The sequence below is a fragment of the Rhinoderma darwinii genome, chromosome 9 (genome assembly GCF_050947455.1).
Source record: "Rhinoderma darwinii isolate aRhiDar2 chromosome 9, aRhiDar2.hap1, whole genome shotgun sequence".
Classification (NCBI taxonomy): Eukaryota; Metazoa; Chordata; class Amphibia; order Anura; family Rhinodermatidae; genus Rhinoderma; species Rhinoderma darwinii.
The window spans coordinates 30917620-30936863 of record NC_134695.1 but is presented as its reverse complement, the minus strand read 5'-3'; the positions used below and the strand labels follow the sequence as shown (position 1 = coordinate 30936863).

At 40.9% G+C, this 19244-nt stretch overlaps 1 protein-coding gene across 1 annotated transcript in view; it reads left to right on the top strand.

The window, feature by feature from the left end:
• LOC142660307 (capping protein, Arp2/3 and myosin-I linker protein 3-like) overlaps positions 1-19244 on the top strand; it is a 318596-nt gene that overhangs the window by 269014 nt on the left and 30338 nt on the right. Inside the window, exons 21-22 of the mRNA XM_075836905.1 lie at positions 5940-6112; positions 11374-11442. Of these exons, the coding sequence (XP_075693020.1) occupies positions 5940-6112; positions 11374-11442 (242 nt within the window). The remainder of the gene's footprint in view (positions 1-5939; positions 6113-11373; positions 11443-19244) is intronic.

Sequence of the window (19244 nt, the reverse complement as noted above, 5' to 3'; positions counted from 1 at the left end):
GCTGTGTGGCATCACCTACAGGGGGCTGGGTGGCATTACCTACCAGGGAGGCTGTGGCATTATCTACAAAGGGCTGTGTGTGGCAACAAATTTAAATGAAATTCATCCGATTTTAAAACGGACAGGGAAAAAAACGGATGCAAATCGGGTCCAAATCGGCCGGTAAAAACGGCAACTCGGCCCGGAACAGAATCGGAACGGATGCAAACCGGCCGGGAAAATCGGCCAAAAACGGTAGTAGTGTAGTGTGAATGAGGCCTTAATGGTACCAAAAGAAATTACAACTCCTCCCGCAAAAAAAAAAGCCCTCACACCACTCTATTGACGGAAAAATAAAAAAGTTATGGCCCTTGGGAGTGAAAAACAAAAATGAAAAATCAAAAAATGGCTCAGTCTCGACGGGGTTAATGGAGGGCAGATCACTCAGGCTGTCAGTATTTGGGTATGTTCACACAATACGCTGCATAAAAGTGCGCATATTCGCCCTGGCCCCAGCAGGGAACTTCGGCCAAAAAATTTCATGAAAAACAGCGGTGAAAAAAAAGCATATACTTACTTATTCATGGCGATGCGTCCCTCTGACATCCAGCAGCCTGGCCTCCTGGGATGATGTATCATCCAATGTGACCGCTGCAGCCTGTGATTGGCTGCAGCAGTCACATGGGATGAAATGTTATCTCTGGACCAATCAGCGTCATACTCTTCTCTCCATTCATTTATTCTGCACATAGTGATCTTACTAGATCACTATGTACAGCCACATACTCACAAACTAACGTTACTGATGTGTCCTGAGACTTAATAGACATCACCTCCAGCCGGGACGTGATGTCTATTCAAAATCCCGACACTTCGGTAAGGTTTGTGTGTGATTTACAGCAGAGCAAGCGTAATCTAGCTGTAATCTGTCATTTACAGTGTGATCTCGCGAGATTACGCATGCTGTGCTGTAAATCCCACACAAATGTTACCGAAGTGTCAGGATTGTGAATAGACACCACGTCCCAGATGGAGGTGATGTCTATTAACCCGTTAGTGACCACCAATACGCCTTTTCACGGCGGCCACTAACGGGCTTTATTCTGATGCATATGCCTTTTTACGGCCGTTTGAGATCGATATTAGTATCGATCTCATCCGTTTAACCCCTCAGATGCGGTGCACAATAGCGTGTACCGCATCTGAGTGGTTTTGGAGAGAGGGAGGGAGCTCCCTCTCTCTCCCACCGACATCCGGCGATACGATCGCCGAGTGTCTGTGTCTCCAAGGCCCCCAGGTCTGCCTGGAGCGAATGCCTGCTAGATCATGCCGGAGGCATGACCTAGCAGATGCCTGTCCGTTTTAAACGGACAGGCAGTGATACACTGCAATACAAAAGTATTGCAGTGTATTACAATAGTGATCGGAGTATTGCATATTAAAGTCCCCTAGTGGGACTAGTAAAAAGGTAAAAAAAAAGTTTAATAAAGTTAATTTAAAAAAAAATGTGAAAAAAAATGAAAAACCCACCTTTTCCCCTTACAAAATGCTTTACTATTAAAAAACCAAAATAAAGTAAAAAAGTTACACATATTTAGTATCGCCTCGTCCGTAATGACCCCGACTATAAATCTATTACATTATTTAACTTGCACGGTGAGCGCCGTAAAAAAATTTAATAAAAAATAATGGAAAAATTGCTGTTTTCTGTGAATCCTGACTTAAAAAAAATGTGATAAAAAGTGATCAAAAAGTCGCATCTACTCCAAAATGGTACCAATAAAAACTACAAGTCTTCCCGCAAAAAAAAAGCCCTCATACAACTGCATCGGCGGAACAATAAAAAACTTATGGCTCTTCAAATATGGAGACACAAAAACAAATAATTTAAAAAAAAAAGCGTTTTTATTGTGTAAAAGTAGTAAAACATACAAAAACTATACAAATTTGGTATAGTTGCAATCGTAACAACCCGCTGAATAAAGTTATTGTGTTATTTATATCACTCGGTAAATGGCGTAGATTTAAGCCGCAAAAAAGTGTGGCGAAATTTCAGGTTTTTTTCTATTCCCCCCAAAAAAAAGTTAATAAAAGTTAATCAATAAATAATATGTACCTCAAAATGGTGCTATTAAAAAATACAACTTGTCCCGCAAAAAACAAGACCTTATACAGCTATGTCGACGCAAAAATAAAAAGGTTATAGCTCTTGGAATGCGACGATGGAAAAACATAAAAAATGGCTTGGTCATTAAGGTTTAAAATAGGCTGGTCATTAAGGGGTTAACTCTCAGGACACTTCAGTAACGTTATTCTGTGAGTATGTGGCTGTACATAGTGATCTAGTAAGATCACTTTGTGCAGAGTAAATGAATGGAGAGAAGTGTATGACGCTGATTGGTCAGCGTCATACACTTCTGTCCACACCGCCCACTTGGTCAAAAAGTAAAACACGCCCAGTTGTCCATTAAGATAGTCATTAGCATAAAGCTAAAATAGGTCGTAACTCCGTCAAAAATGATCGTTTTTCTAAATAAAAAACACTGATGTAATCTACATTACAGCGCCAATCACATTATGTAGAAGATAGGCCACTTATAATGTGGTGACAGAGCCTCTTTGACTATTGCAGTATATTGTGCAAGCGTACCCACGATCGCTAGTTCAAGTCCCCGAGGGGGACTTATAAAAAAAAAGTAAAAAGCAGTTAATCCTTTCATGCCGACAATCTGTAGATACACGTCCTTTTCGCACATACCCCGTGCTGCCAGGACGTGTATATACAGATCTCTGTTCCAGCCGGCATAGCGCTGTGAAAAGCGCTCGGATGCTGGCTGTGTCAGTGTCCGCGGCTCCCCAGCAACCTGTTCTCTGACAGCCGAACCGATTGGTTCGGCTACAGAGAATATTATCACCGTTATTAACTGCTTCCTGACCGCCCACAGTAAATTCACGTCGGCGCTTGCTGGGCTCTGTGCAGCGCCGACGTGAATTCACAGTGGGTGTTAAAAGTGCGATCTGGGTGTGTCAGAGTAGTGCTGACACCCGGATTGCGCTGTTAACCCTTGCCTCTGGTCCTAGAGACATGATCGGGACCTGATTGGTTCAGGTTCCGATCATGTGATCGCAGGGAAAGTTTGTTGTAGCAACAAACTGGAAAGTTTGTTGCTGCAACAAACTTTCCCGAGGACCGATTACGGGTGCTGCCGTCGGTTGCATGGCAAAAGCGGAGACCATACAACGGCCTCCGGTCTGCCATTCACGGAAGCCTGCTGGTCCTCATCGGCTTCCTGTCAGTGTGACTGTCAAAGTCACACTCACAGTTTATAACACGTTACACTACCTACCAGGTAGTGTAATGTATTTTAGCAGCTATCAGTGCTGCAGGTCTTCAAGTAAAACAAGTAAAAAAAAAAAAGATATAAAAATGTTTTAGAAAAGTGTAAAAACAAAAAATGCTTTTTTTCCTATAATAAGTCTTTTATTATAGGAAAAAAAATAAAACTTTAAAAAAAGTACACATATTTGGTATCACCGCGTTCGTAACGACCCCAACTATAAAACTATAATATTATGTTTCCCACACGGTGAACACCGCAAAAAATAATTAAAAAACAATACCAGCATCACTATTTTTTTGGTCATCACCCCTCCCAAAATATAGAATAAAAAGTGATCAAAAATTGTACCCGAAATGTACCCGAAAATAATACCAATAAAAACTACAAACTGTCCCGCAAAAAAAAAGCCTATTTAAGTTTATTACCACATATGGGGTATTGCCGTAATCGTGAGAAATAGCTTTACAAGTTTTGGGGTGCTTTTTATTCTTTATTCCTTGTAAAAAAAAAAATGTTTCATATTTTTTCAGAAAAAAAGTTGATTTTCATTTTCACAGACATATTCCAATAAATATAGCAAAAGACCTGTCGGCTCAAGATGCTAACTATACCCCTAGATAAATTCCTTGAGGTGTGTAGTTTCCAAAACCACTTTTGGGGAGAATCCACTGTTTTGGCACCACAAGACCTCTTCAAACCTGACATGGTGCCTAAATTATATTCTAAAAAACGGAGACCCCAAAATCCTCTAGGTGCTTCTTTGCTTCTGAGGCAAGTGCTTCAGTCCATTATCACACTAAAGCCACATGTGGGATATTTCTAAAAACTGCAGAATCTGGGAAATAAATATTGAGTTGCATTTCTCTGGTAAAACCTTCTGTGTTAGGCTGGGTTCACACGAGCACATTAACGTCCGTAATGGACGGACGTATTTCGGCCGGAAGTCCAGGACCGAACTCAGTGCAGGGAGCCGGGCTCCTAGCATTATAGTTATGTACGATGCTAGGAGTCCTTGCCTCTCCGTGGAACTACTGTCCCGTACTGAAAACATGATTACAGTACGGGACAGTTGTCCTGCAGAGAGGCAGGGACTCCTAGCATCGTACATAACTATGATGCTAGGAGCCCGGCTCCCTGCACTGAGTTCAATCCGGGACTTCCGGCCGAAATACGTCCGTCCATTACGGATGTTAATGTGCTCGTGTGAACCCAGCCTTACAGAAAAAAATGTATTACAAATGAATTTTGGCAAAAAAAATTTAATTTTAAATTTCACCTCTACTTTGCTTTAATTCCTGTGAAATGCCTAAAGGGTTAAGAAACTTTCTGAATGCTGCTTTGAATACTTTGAGGGGTGCAGTTTTAAAATGTGGTGATTTATGTGGTCTATCTAGTACATAGGGCCCTCAAAGCCACTTCAGAACTGAACTGGTCCTTGACAAAATAGCCTTTTGAAATTTTCTTGAAAATGTGAGAAATTGCTGCTAAAGTTCTAAGCCTTATAACGTCCTAGAAAAATAAAATAATGTTCAAAAAACAATGCAACTCTAAAGTAGACATATGGGGGATGTTGATTAGCAACAATTTTGTGTGGTATTACTTTCTGTTTTACAAGTAGATTACATTTAAAATTAGAAAAATTATAAATTTTGCACATTTTTTTAACATTTTGGTGTTTATCACAAATAAGCTATGAATTTATTGACCAAATTTTTCCACTAACATAAAGTACAAAATGACACAAGAAAACAATCTCTGAATCACTTGGATAGGCAAAAGCATTCCGGAGTTATTACCACATAAAATGACACATGTCAGATTTGAAAAAATGGGGCTGGTCATTGAGGCATCAATGATCCTTGGTCCTGAAAGGCTTAAACAAAGGTGTTGTTTTTAATGTACAAAAAAATATTAAAACCTTTTAAAAAAATCTTTTGCCTTTTTCCTCTTAAAAGTAATGTAAAAAAAATAATTCTAAACATAATTGGTATCGCTGTGTCCGTACAAGTTTAAATTATTACAAAAAATATATATTATTTAACCTGAACGGAGAAAGCTGTAAAAAAAACCTCTAAGAATTAAAAACTCCAGAATTGCTATTTTTTGGTCATCTTATGGTCGTATCTTAAGTCGTAGGGGTATTAGAATATGGTGACACAAACAAAAACATTTTTTAACAATTTTTTATTTTTTTGCAAAAGTAGTAAAACTTCAAACAAAAAAATTTATTTGGCATCATCGTAATCGTATTGACCGCATAATAAAGTTAACATGTAAGCGCCGTAAAAACTAAACCCAAAAAACAATGGCGGAATTACTTTTATTCCTATTCCACCCCACAAAGAATTTTTTTTTCAATTTCCGAGCACATAATATGGTACAATTTAATTGTGTTGTAAAAAACTAAATATTGTGCCACATAATACAAGCCCTTGATATATGGCTATATTGACGGAAATATAAAAAGTTATGGCTTTTGGAAGGCAGGGAGGAAAACAAGAAAATAAAAAAACAAAAATGGGTGTGGTGTGAAGGGGACAATTATATTTTTTAAATATACCTCATTACACCTAAAATGTTTTTATTTTTTTGCCACTTTTATATTTCCTGTATCTTTAGACAATTAATTCTCTTTCTCTGGCTGACTCAAGATTAAAATCAGGGAGCTATGTTATCCTGAATGCCCTAAAAAACAGCAATAACCTTACCAAGTTAGATATAAGTGGAAATTCAATGGGAGATCCTGGAGCAAATCTATTGGCAAAAGCCTTACATATTAATAGACAACTCAGGTGAGTGACCACTTTGTAAATAATTTAGCATCTTCTCTGTATGTCTTTGTAAACAAATGACTGGTAATCTAATGGGTTTTTACCATTAGATCACTGTTATCAGTGATCAAATATGGGGAAAGCAGGCAACACACAGATCATGTGTTTCCTGCTAACCGTTTCCCCATAGTAAAAAAAATTAATCTGTCCGTTTTATCCAGGCCCTATCTGCTCTTGCTCCTTAAAGAGGCTCTGTCACCAGATTATAAGTGCCCTATCTCCTACATAATCTGATCGGCGCTGTAATGTAGAGAACAGCAGTGTTTTTTATTTTGAAAAACGATCATTTTTAAGCAAGTTATGAGCAATTTTAGGTTTATGCTAATGACTTTCTTAATAGACAACTGGGCGTGTTTTTACTTTTTTTACCAACTGGGCGTTGTACAGAGGAGTGTATGACGCTGACCAATCAGTGACCAATCAGCGTCATACACTTCTCATTGTTCCATCCCAGCGTGATTGTGCTGTGAAAGGAGCTGGGCTGAAACAATGAGTGTATTTGGTCACTGATTGGTCAGCGTCATTCACTCCTCTGTACAACTCCCAGTTGGTAAAAAGTAAAAAGACGCCCAGTTGGTCATTATGAAACAAATTAGCATAAATCTAAAATTGCTCATAACTTGCTCAAAAATGATCGTTTTTCAAAATAAAAACCGCTGCTGTTATCTACATTACAGCGTCGATTCGATTGTGTAGGAGATAGGGCACTTACAATCTGGTGACAGAGCCTCTTTAAAAAAAATTCTGTTCCTGGATGATTATTAACCATGTACAGAGGCTGCATCTATAATTAAAGGGTTTTTCCCATGAGGTAAATTTATGACATATCCACAGGATATGTCATAAATGTCAAATAGATGCGAGTCCCACCTCTGACACCCGCACCTATCTCTAGAACGGGGTCCCCTAAACCCCTTTCTAGCTTTTTGTGATCACACTGACTTCCGGCCACTTCGTGATTACATGGTCTGGAGTTACGGGAACAGTGTAACTAGCTAACCTACACTGTTTCCGTAACTCCCATAGTAGTGAATGGCAGTTACGGAAGCAACATAGCTGTTTCCGCAACTACTATTCAGTTCTATGGGTGTTACAGAAACTGTGTAGCTTAGCGAGTTACCCTGTTCCCGTAACTCCCGATCGTGCAATCAGTAAGTGGCCGGGAGGCAGCGTGAGCACAAAAAGCTAGAACAGGGTTTAGGGGACCCCGTTTTAGAGATAGGTGCAGGTCCCAGAGGTGGAACCCGCATCTATCTGACAATTATAACCTATCCTGAGGATAAGTCATAATTGTCTCTAATGGGAAAACCTTTTTAAGGGAGTGACATACCTTCATAACTAAAATAGGGTCTTTGCTTTTGACGCTATAACAATGTCATATGTTACACAATGTACACATATTTGTCATCACTATTCTTGAAAGAATTAGATGAACATAGATTAGCTGTAACAAAACTGGCCTAGTCACGTTATGCATCATCTTTTAGCCATTTTCAGAGCTGGAGCTGCCTTTAGTGGTTGTGTGCAATATTACACACCAGAGATCCCACAAGTTGTCTGCATCAGAAACCACTTTCAAAATGAAAGACTTCCCTCTACTGTCATATAATCCAATTGGTATGTTCACACACGTTTTTTATGCAAGGCAAAAAAAAATCTGCCTCAAAATTCCTTCAGGAACTGACAGCATTGTTTGACCTTTTTTTGTGTTTTTTCTTAAGCCATTGAAGCGAATGCAAAAGACGCAGGTATTTTCTGCCTCCCATTAATTTCAATTGGAGGTCAGAGACGGAAACCGCTTGAAGACCATCAGCCCCCCACTCACAGTAAAATAACGATCAGCCCACCACTCACAGTAAAATAACCATCAGCCCCCCACTCACAGTAAAATGACCATCAGCTTGCCACTCACAGTAAAATGACCATCAGCCCCCCACTCACAGTAAAATGCCCATCAGCCCCCCACTCACAGTAAAATGACCATCAGCCCCCCACTAACAGTAAAATGACCATCAGCCCACCCCTCACAGATTCCCCCTGTAGGTAGCGCCACACAGCCCCTTGTAGGTAGCGCCACACAGCCCCTTGTAGGTAGCGCCACACAGCCCCCTTGTGGGTAGAGCCACACAGCCCCCTTGTAGGTAGCGCCAGACAGCCCCCTTGTAGGTAGCACCACACAGCCCCCTTGTAGGTAGCGCCAGACAGCCCCCTTGTAGGTAGCACCACACAGTCCCCTTGTAGGGAGCCCCACACAGCCCCCTGTAGGGAGCGCCACACAGCCCCCTGGTAGCGAGCACCGCACAGCCGCCTGGTAGGGAGTTCCACACAGCCCCCTGGTAGGGAGTGCCGCACAGTCCCCTGGTAGGGAGTGCCACACAGGCCCTTGTAGGTAGCACCACACAGCCCCCTGTAGGTAGCGTCACACAGCCCCCTTGTAGGTAGCGCCAGACAGCCCCCTTGTAGGTAGCGCCACACAGCCCCCTGTAGAGAGTGCCACACAGCCACCTGTAGAGAGCGCCACACAGCCCCCTGTAGGGAGCGCCACACAGCCCCCTGGTAGGGAGTGCCGCACAGCACCCTGGCAGGGAGTGCGGCACAGCCCCCTGGTAGGGAGTGCCGCACAGCCCCTTGTAGGTAGCGCCACACAACCCCCTTGTGGGTAGCACCACACAGCCTCTTGTAGGTAGTGCTACACAGCCCCTTGTAGGTAGCGCCACACAGCCGCCTTGTAGGTAGCACCAGACAGTCCCCTTGTAGGTAGCGCCACACATCCCCCTTGTAGATAGCGCCACACAGCCCCCTTGTAGATAGCGCCACACAGCCCCCTTGTAGATAGCGCCACACAGTCCCCTGTAGAGAGCACCACACAGCCCCCTGTAGGGAGCGCCACACATCCCCCTGTAGAGAGCGCCACACAGCCCCCAGTAGGGAGCGCCACACAGCCCACTGGTAGGGAGTGCCGCATAGCCCCCTGGTACGGAGTGCCGCACAGCCCCCTGGTAGGGAGTGCCGCACAGCCCCCTGGTAGGGAGTGCCGCACAGCCCCCTGGTAGGGAGTGCCACACAGCTCACAGCCCCCTGGTAGGTAGCGCCACACATCCCCCTTGTAGATAGCGCCACACAGCCCCCTTGTATAGCGCCACACAGCCCCCTTGTAGATAGCGCCACACAGCCCCCTGTAGAGAGCACCACATAGCCCCCTGTAGGGAGCGCCACACATCCCCCTGTAGAGAGCGCCACACAGCCCCCAGTAGGGAGCGCCACACAGCCCACTGGTAGGGAGTGCCGAATAGCCCCCTGGTAGGGAGTGCTGCACAGCCCCCTGGTAGGGAGTGCCGCACAGCTCACAGACCCCTGGTAGGGAGTGCCACACAGCCCCCTGGTTGGTAGTATTAGGTCAATCATGACTCCAGCAGTCTTGTTCTAGTACCTGTGATTGACTACTCGTGTACCTGTCCTTAGCTAGTGACTATTTCTGAACTATTGCTTGTGATCCTGACCTTGGCTTCGTTTGACCATTCTCTTGGATCTCATTTTGGTACTGCATCCTCATACAGTAAGGGTATGTTCACACGACAGCGCAAAAAACATCTGAAAATACGGAGCTGTTTTCAAGGGAAAACAGCCACTGATTTTCAGACGTTTTTTGAACAACTCGCGTTTTTCGCTGCGTTTTTCGCAGCGTTTTCGCTTCGTTTTTTTACGGCCGTTTTTGGAGCTGTTTTCATTAGAGTCTATAAGAAAACGGCTCCAAAAACGTCCCAAGAAGTGCCTTGCACTTCTTTTGACGAGGCTGTATTTTTACGCGCCGTCTTTTGACAGTTACGCTTAAAATGACAGGTCGTCTGCACAGCACATCGTAAAGCCCATTGAAAGTAATGGGCAGATGTTTGCCGACGTATTGGAGCCGTTTTTTCAGACGTAATTAGAGGCGTAAAACGCCTCCATTACGTCTGAAAATAGGTCATGTGAACCCAGCCTTAAGGAGGCAGTTAAAGGGCCGCAACCTGCAGGTCTCTGGCAGCCAGGTCCATACCACCTTGCGGTGGTACCTGGTGAAGACAGGGGGGTCTGTGAGGCTGGGTTCACACGACCTATTTTCAGACGTAAACGAGGCATATTATACGTCTGAAAATAGGGCTACAATACGTCGGCAAACATCTGCCCATTCATTTTAATGGGTTTGCCGACGTACTGTGCAGACGACTCGTCTTTACGTGTCGTCGTTTGACAGCTGTCAAACGACGACGCGTAGATTGACTGCCTCGGCAAAGAAGTGCAGGACACTTCTTTGCAACGTAATTTGAGCCGTTCTTCATTGAAGTCAATGAAGAGCAGCTCAAGATTTACGAGCGTCACAGACGCTTCGCATAATGCGAGGAGGAGCTTTTACGTCTGAAACGACGCAGCTGTTTTCTCCTGAAAACAGTCTGTCTTTTCAGACGTAAAAGCCACTTCTCGTGTGCACATACCCTTAGACTCCAGGCCTCAACACTGTCAGCGCCAACCCTAAACTGGCATAAAGGAATCCTTTATGTCCAGCCAAATTTGCGATAATATCGGACTAATTTTGGGATAGATGTTATTCCTTGAAAAAACTACTTTTAAACAGAACATGAATAAATGTGGAAAATGTGTATATTTTACTTGTTTCTGACAATTTTCCCTAAATGAGATTTACAAACTGATATCAGTTACAGTTTTAAATAATAAGAAACCACTATATGTCCCGCAAAGAAAGAAACAAAACATTTTGAGGTAGACTAAGAAATAAAAATAAAATCACAGAGTGCAGTGAGTGACTATGGGACCAGATTACACAGGGCTTGATTGTAGTCTGTAAACATATAGACAGGTCTGCATATAAAGAATAGTAGAACATTTCAAATCACTATTTGAACAGGTGCTTCATTTTTTATTTTAAATGCATGCTGTTATTGATTAGGGGTTCTGACCTTCAAATCCTCATTGGTCAGTAAAAGACTGTCACTAGGGCATGCCATTCCTTACTGTGATGGGAAACCCCCTTTACTTTTATAATATATGTTTATTGGGGTAATAGCTTAATTTTTCTGTTACACAGCTCCAAATCACCTTAATCTTTGTATACAGTTTCAACTCCATTATGACTAACTTATATAAGTTAAATATGACCTTATTCATACATGATGGTGTGATGGTGCTTTCTTCATTTCATTATGTTTGTTTTTTATCTCTAACAGGACACTCATTTGGGACAGAAATAATACAACATTTGTTGGATTCCTGGATGTGGCGCATGCCTTAGAAAGGTATAACTCAATGACTTTCCAATGAAGAGGCAATATTTAGGAGAGTAATTTTGTTTAACACTTATAGGGGTTGTACGGGCACAGAGAGGATTTTCATACTGATGACCTATCCACAGGATAGGTCATCAGTATATGATCAGTAGGGATCCGACACCCGGACCCGGCACCGATCAACTGCTCCGGCTACCTCCACGGATGTCCGTGCCAGAAGCAGATGGCTCCGTTCGTAGTATATCGGCCGTGGTGCAGTACTGCAGCTCTGTATGAAAAAGTATCCACAGGGATGCACTAGTGTTGTTACATCAGGTGTACACCACCAAAATCAAGTCTATATATGAGGGGAAGGGATAAAGATGGGGAATAGCGATGTAAGAATTTTTTTTTTTTAATTATTATTAAAAAAGATGCTTCTGCATACTTAATGTGGTGTTAAAATATAACACTTATTCAGTGTGTAAGTTGTTAGCTCAGCTGTGCTCAGTATATTGTATTAGCGGGAAACAGGGTGAACGGTCCCCTGCAACATCCTATATGTTCCATAAACCCTACCTGGTTAGTTTTATTCTGTTTTATTTGAAAACCACCAAATGGGATTGAGGGATGAAGACCAACTTTATTTTAAATTGTACACATCATAAACACTATACTGTAGTTGTAAACAAGGCAGTATGTGTTATTAACTATAAGTGAACCAAGATGTAAACCACACTTGTATCACTTACTGTGTAAATTATCAGTTATCTGCTATAGGGAGTAGTAGCAACATGAGAAGCTCTCTCCCTGTGCTCTTAGATTAACCAGCGTGCTACTCATGAGCTGTTTGACAGCACACGCTGTTTGCATCGAAGGCAGAAGTGGTGCGATCAGCTGTACTGCAGCTCTGCTCGTATTCAAGTGAACAGGCGCAGCGTTGCAGTACTGCCACACGGCCACTGTGCAGTGTACCCTATGCTTCCGACATTGGTTACTGCATAATATCCGGTGCCTGGAGGCAGCTGGAACAAGTGATCGGTGGTGGGTCCGAGTGTCCGACCCCCACTGATCATATACTGATGACCTATCCTGTGGTCATAAATATGAAAAACTACCCCGCACCCGGACAACCCCATTTAATTCTGGCTGTATTTTGGGAATTAATGACCATTTTATAGTGATTTTCCACCAGTGCTGGTTAAACAGAATGTATTTTTATTGTATTTTATAGGCAATTAATGCTTTTATAATGAATATGAATAACTTTCTTTTTTTTTTACTATTTTACACACATAGTATTTTTTATTGTTTTTTGGGCAATTTTTCATTATCCACAAAACTAGGTAATGTTAACCAGAAACCAATGTTTTTCTTTCTTGGCAACACTTTAACATAAGCTAAATATACAGTTTAAAATATAAAGTATTATATCAATTAAAATCTATAACAATGTTATAGTAATCTCAGCAGAGATTTTCTTTTTGTGGAATTCTCTATTTATTAAACCGTTCTGACAAATATAGAAGTGTAGGAAATATTTAAGTTTTAAAATTTAAGTTTTATTGCAACAAAAGTTGGTAAAGTTGAGATAGTAAGCGACTTGATAAAGACGTTTCGGCCGAACCTCGGCCTTTGTCACTGTCGCTAAAATGGTAAAGAATAAAATGCTTTTACAAAGGTGGCAATAAAATTTACAAAAATACAGTATGAACAAATGTAAAATAATATGAAAATAACATATATAGATGAGTTATCTCTGTTTACATAAAATTATATAGAGCTGTCACGTTAAATATACACAGAGAACAATTATTATACATCATAATAAAAAAAATATTTTAATACTGAACCGTATAAAGAAAATTGCGTGATCAATTAGTGGAACCCGTAACACAGGATGATACAGGAATTAAGGAAATCATAATCTATGAAAGATCCAAGAGAATGGTCAAACAATATTTTTTTCCTTATGATGTATAATAATTGTTCTCTGTGTATGTCTGAGGTGACAGCGCTATATAATTTCATGTAAACAGAGATAACTCATCTATATATGTTATTTTCATATTATTTTACATTTGTTCATACTGTATTTTTGTAAATTTTATTGCCACCTTTGTAAAAGCATTTTATTCTTTACCATTTTAGCGACAGTGACAAAGGCCGAGGTTCAGCCGAAACGTCTTTATCAAGTCGCTTACTATCTCAACTTTACCAACTTTTGTTGCAATAAAACTTAAATTGGTTTGCATCTGGATCTCTTGTGTACCTCTGTGTGTTCTGGGGTTAAACATTTCCAATATTGTGGGATTCTCGTCCCTACCTTACTAGCACCACGCCAATAGATTGAGGAGTGCATCCCAATATCTATTTTTGAAATATAGAAGTGTACACTTAAAAACAGTTTCCAATCTGCAAAGACCAGAAAGAACTTGTAGAGCCAGTACAGTAATACCATACAAAGATTACAGATCAGATTGGAGAGCTACAGAAAAAGAACATAGAACTATGTACATGAACCCATGCCTTTAGGTAAATGTTGAAGTGCTATACACAGTTATATGAGATAGAGAGTTACATTTGGAGGAGAAAAAAGGACATTTTTAATCAACAACCAGTTCACCTCTAGAGGAGCACCATGGGCCAATGAGTTCTCCTGGACTCTAAGGCCCTGTTCACACAGAGTTTTTTTGATGAGTTTTTTGACGCGGAAACCGCGCCGCAAAACTCCTCAAAAACCGCCCGAAAATGCCTCCCATTAATTTCAATGGGAGTTGGACGAGTTTTTTTTTACCACGAGTAAAAAAAAAACGCGTCGCGGTAAAAAGAAGCAGCATGACCCATCTTGAGGCAGTTTCCGCCTCCAAAACCCCATTTCAATCAGTCAGAAAGAGGAAAAAAAACGCCTCGACGAGTGTTTTGTCAAACCACTGTGCAGAAACCGTCTGGAGCAGTTTTTGCAGGAGGAATTTTCCTCCTACAAAAAACTCTGTGTGAACACAGCCTTACTATCATATTGTTTCTTTCCTATATAAAAATCTCCACTCTTTGGATGCCACTGTCTACACCACAGCAATGGAGAAACTGGTGTTGCAGGTACCACCTCCTTGTATGTGTATCTCAAAACTATATAGCATATTGATTGAAGAAAGTCCTCTTTCTGCCTTATATAAAATTTGGGAAATGTGACCTTGGAATGACCTTTTCTGTAACGGTCATGTCCAAGTTTCTGAGCAACTTGCTCCAAATGTGTAAAATTGTACCTCACCCCAGTGATACATAGTTCGTATCCTGAGGTTAGCAACAAGGTTAGCTGGAGATGTTTATCTAAAACAGGAATTTTTATGCATATTTGGTAGTCTTGCCAAAAATTTCTGTCTTTTAAACAGCTGTGTTCCAAAATATCTCTGATATATTCAAATTGCCTTTGTGATGTATTCCATCCACAGGTCTATTAGGTCTTCTATCGTCAAACTTAAGGGGCGTTAACTCACAAAAATGTATGCTGATATTGTTAGCAGCAGCAAGCATTCTTATTCCCGCCTACTGGAAGTCTACTGATTCTCCCAATATCTCTTACTGGATAAAAAAAACACGACAAGATTTTTAGAATGGAGAAATTAGCCCACTGGGAAACCAGAACGCACTACCGCTTCCTTATCATATGGAAGCCTTGGGCTGACTTCAGAAGAATTGTAATGTCTTGACATGGGTTAGGAGATGTTATTGTTCGGGTCGTATATCTGCTTTATTAAATATAAATACTACTGTTCAGACTTATGGTTGCGAAGATCATAACTTTCACAATTACTTGATCACACCAAACTCGTATTCCCCAACATAGCCCTTCCCTCCCCTCCTACCCTCCCATCCTTTTTTCTCTTTTGTGTTTATTCTATTTTCTGTTCTTTCATGTAGTGTTGAGTGTACTCTTTGATGTAGCTTTTTTTACAACTTAATTAATATGTCAATGCTTTATCTTTAATTCACAGAACTGACTGAATAAGGCTTCGTTCACAACTGCGACAGGGCTCCGTTCCGATGTTCCGTCGGAGCTTTCCGTCGGAACGGAGCCCTGACTGGCACAAACTGAAACCAAAGGTTTCCGTTTTCAACACAGTCAATGATGACTGATCCGGTGCCAACGGTTTGTCTCTTCGTTTTGACGGCATGAATACTGTAGTCGACAGTTTGTGTCAGTCAGGGCTCCGTTCCGATGGAAAGCTCAGACGGAACATCGGAACGGAGCCCTGACGCAGATGTGAACATAGCCTTAGCCGTCAACAGCTAGAATGTTAACCCTACTGAGACCAGTTTGAACAAGTAGTCACAGGAAGACCTATCAAGATAAAACTTAACCTTTAATTATAAAAAATACACATAAAAGGCGGCTTGTATAGCACAAAATAAACACTTGATAAATAAGCAGGGAAATCCAGGAAGGGGATGATATATACGGTAGAAAGGGAAATCTCAACCTACATATATCCCTTCTTCTAACGGACCCTGCTTGCAGTGGAACTACCGCCCTGATAAGGGCGATCCCACTATCTGGAACCTCATGTTTGTACCCATGGAGGTCACTACTGAAGGTGCATATAACAAAGGGAATCCCACTCTGAAGCCTCCTAACAAAACCCTGGTCGGTACCTCTTACCAAGGGTGCAAGGAGGTTAACACAGAGTAAAATAACAGAATGTATAATACTTCACATATGATAAATAAATTATTTCTCGTGTCAAACATATTGCGGGTCACACTAATATCTCACAAAATAAAGATCCACCATCTGTGTCAGCACAATAATTAACACAAGGCAGTCCACTTAGGTTTAACTGATTTTGTCCCAAAAACAAGTCCCAACGAGTTTCCCTATGGATTAACCTTAGTTTATCAAGGAGTATTAAGCTGTATGGGGCATTATACTGCATGGGGTAACTATGGGGGCATTATACTGTGTAGGGGCAGCTATTTGGCATTATACTGTGTGGGAGGCACTATGGGAGCGATACTGTGTGGGCTGAACCAGCAGTGTATGGGTGGGGATTGGGTGGGATTAGAGCCGTGACTTAAGAGAAAGAAAAAATAGCTGCGACGAGCCAAGGACAAGCGGTTGTCCCTCTTTTTGATACTTGAAAGTTGGGAGGTATGGTGACCTCTCCTGCAGCGGTCACATGGGATGAAATGTAATCCCAGGAGGCTGGCCTGGAGGAAGAACTCAGACTTCTGGGTAAGTATATATATTCATTTTTTCTGAGTTGCGTATCTGCAATAAATGCAACAACTGCTATTTATTGTGGGTTTTACCTCACCATTAAAATAAATGGGAAAAACCTGCAACAAATAAGCAGCATTTATGCAAATACAATTGACATGATGCGGAATAAAATTCTGCACCGCATGTAAATTTCTGATCGGTTCTTCCACTCACTATTTACACAGCGTGTGGAGGAGATTGGTTTTATCTCATCCACTTTGCTGTTACTGTATTATGCTGCAGATTTTCCGCAACTAATTCCATTGTGGAAAATCTGCGGTATTTACGCAACGTGTGAACTGACCCTAAACCCCACCCCTGTCCCTGGAAAAATTTTCTTGCATGAATTGGTGCAAAAAAGATTGGGGACCGCTGCCCTATCCTATCCAGGTCAGGTTACAAATGCAAACAAAAATGAGACCTGTTAGCAAGGCCAAAGACCTGGCCTTTTAACCTCCCCAAGTGCCACCCACCGACTCCTGACTGGACAGATTACAATTACTTGATCACACCAAAACCGTATTCCCTATATATCGCCCTTCCTCCCTCCTACCCTTCCATCCTTTTTTCTCTTTTATGTTTTTTTTATTTTATGTTTTTTCATGAATTGTTGATTGTATGTTTTGTAGTTTTTCTACAACTTTGTTATGTCAATGCTTTATCCTTGAAGTTTAATAAATAAAAAATAAATGAAAAGAATTTCCAAATTTATATCAAACATATTAAAACTCAAATATTAAAAAGATGAATGTAAAACAGTGTATCCAAAACTAGAGTGGATACATTGAGCACAAAACTGCTTGACTAGTGATTGCAAGCAATATAATAAGTACAAGATAGGTAAAAACTAGGAACACACAGGGCAGGCCTCAAATAATTTTGCAAGAATAAAGATAAAATTAGGGTATAGAGGATTAGAAGTTACTTTCAAGTGCTCTCAATCAATCCATGAGGCATGAGACTATATATATATATATATATATATATATATATATATATATATATATGTATATATATATATAGAACCATAGAGCGCATATTAGCTTCTCTAAGTTTGACTGTTTGTTTGATTACATCAAGAATATAAGAATGTGAAAGAGAAAACCTCAGTAAAAAAAACTGGAAAAATCAGTGACTGCAATGATTTTTTTCAGAGGGAATATTGAATGTTGGTTTAATAATTCCAAAACATCTAGTGAGTGCATATTTACTACGCATCCCACACAACTTACAAAAAATAAAGGTACCGTTTTTATGAAATGTGCCCGCAAAAACTGTTCATAACAAAACTAAAACATGGTTAAAGACCCTGTAAGCAGTATTATCGCCTAACACAGGGTTGTCAAGCACTATATGTAGGACACTATTTACTGTGAAGCACAGTCTTTTACTGCAGTGCAGTATTTGGGTGCACTGAGCAACACAATAGACATATTATTAGAGTATCAGCATAATGGCTCTATTAAAGGGGGCATCAGAATGGGGAAGCGTTGTGAAGATGGTGTGGATGTGCTGGGAAAGCACTGAGCCAAAGATGTCTGTGTTGTAAACTATATAGAGGCAAGTCGTAACTGGAAGAAGTCATCATGGCGGTCTGGGCTACATGAAGAAGATGGTGAAAGTCAGAAACTCCAATCAGAGAAGATGTGACATGTAAGTCACTGGATTTATTTATTTATTTATTTATACAGCCTTTGACTGCGTCTCATCAGTATTTTATAAATTTGTCCAGTTTGCAGCGCGGCGATACTCTGCAGACCGACTGCGTGGGATCTTGACCACTATATATTCACTGTATTCAGTCTCAGTATGGTTATAATATTCACTTACAGCATGGTGGTAATTTTGTTATTCATGTAGTGTTTTTTTTATTCAGCAATAGTATAAAGGAACTGTATTATTCAGTCACTGTATTTATTATTATTTTGTGTTGGGCTAATCTGTGTATACAGATTCCAGATTCTGTTAGAGCATGGTGTGCCTTGTATTTCCCCATAGAGCATATGATTCTTTGGGAACACAATTCATACCACTAACCACCAGCACCTAACTGAACGTCATTTATATTTATCAATTGTACCAGGAATAACAGTGGGGTTTTTTATGACACATTTGATGATTAACGCTACGCTATAGCTTTATCGTTGATTTTGTCCTTTGTTGACACTAACCAATTATCATTACAATTACTCAGAAACAAACAAATCAAGATGATAATTGGCGAGTGTATATTAGCCTTTAATGGGGGCTTATTCAGGGTAAGAAACTAGGGAAGCTATAAATATGGCCCTGATCAAATGAAATCTTTGTCATTGGTGCTAGAACAGTCATTTGTATATTACTTCCTCTGGATCACAGTACCCTTACAATGATGGTACTTTTACAAAATAATTTTCATACTCCATTTTTTTATATGGGGCTGCCGAGCAATATTTTTGGCAGCCCCATAGAAATGAATAGAGCAGTGGCTGAGCATGCGCACTACCGCTCTATTTCTATGGGGCTCCCAGGAACGGCATTGCAAGCCCAATCTCGTGATCCATGGGGGTTCCAGCGGCCAGACCCCCACCGT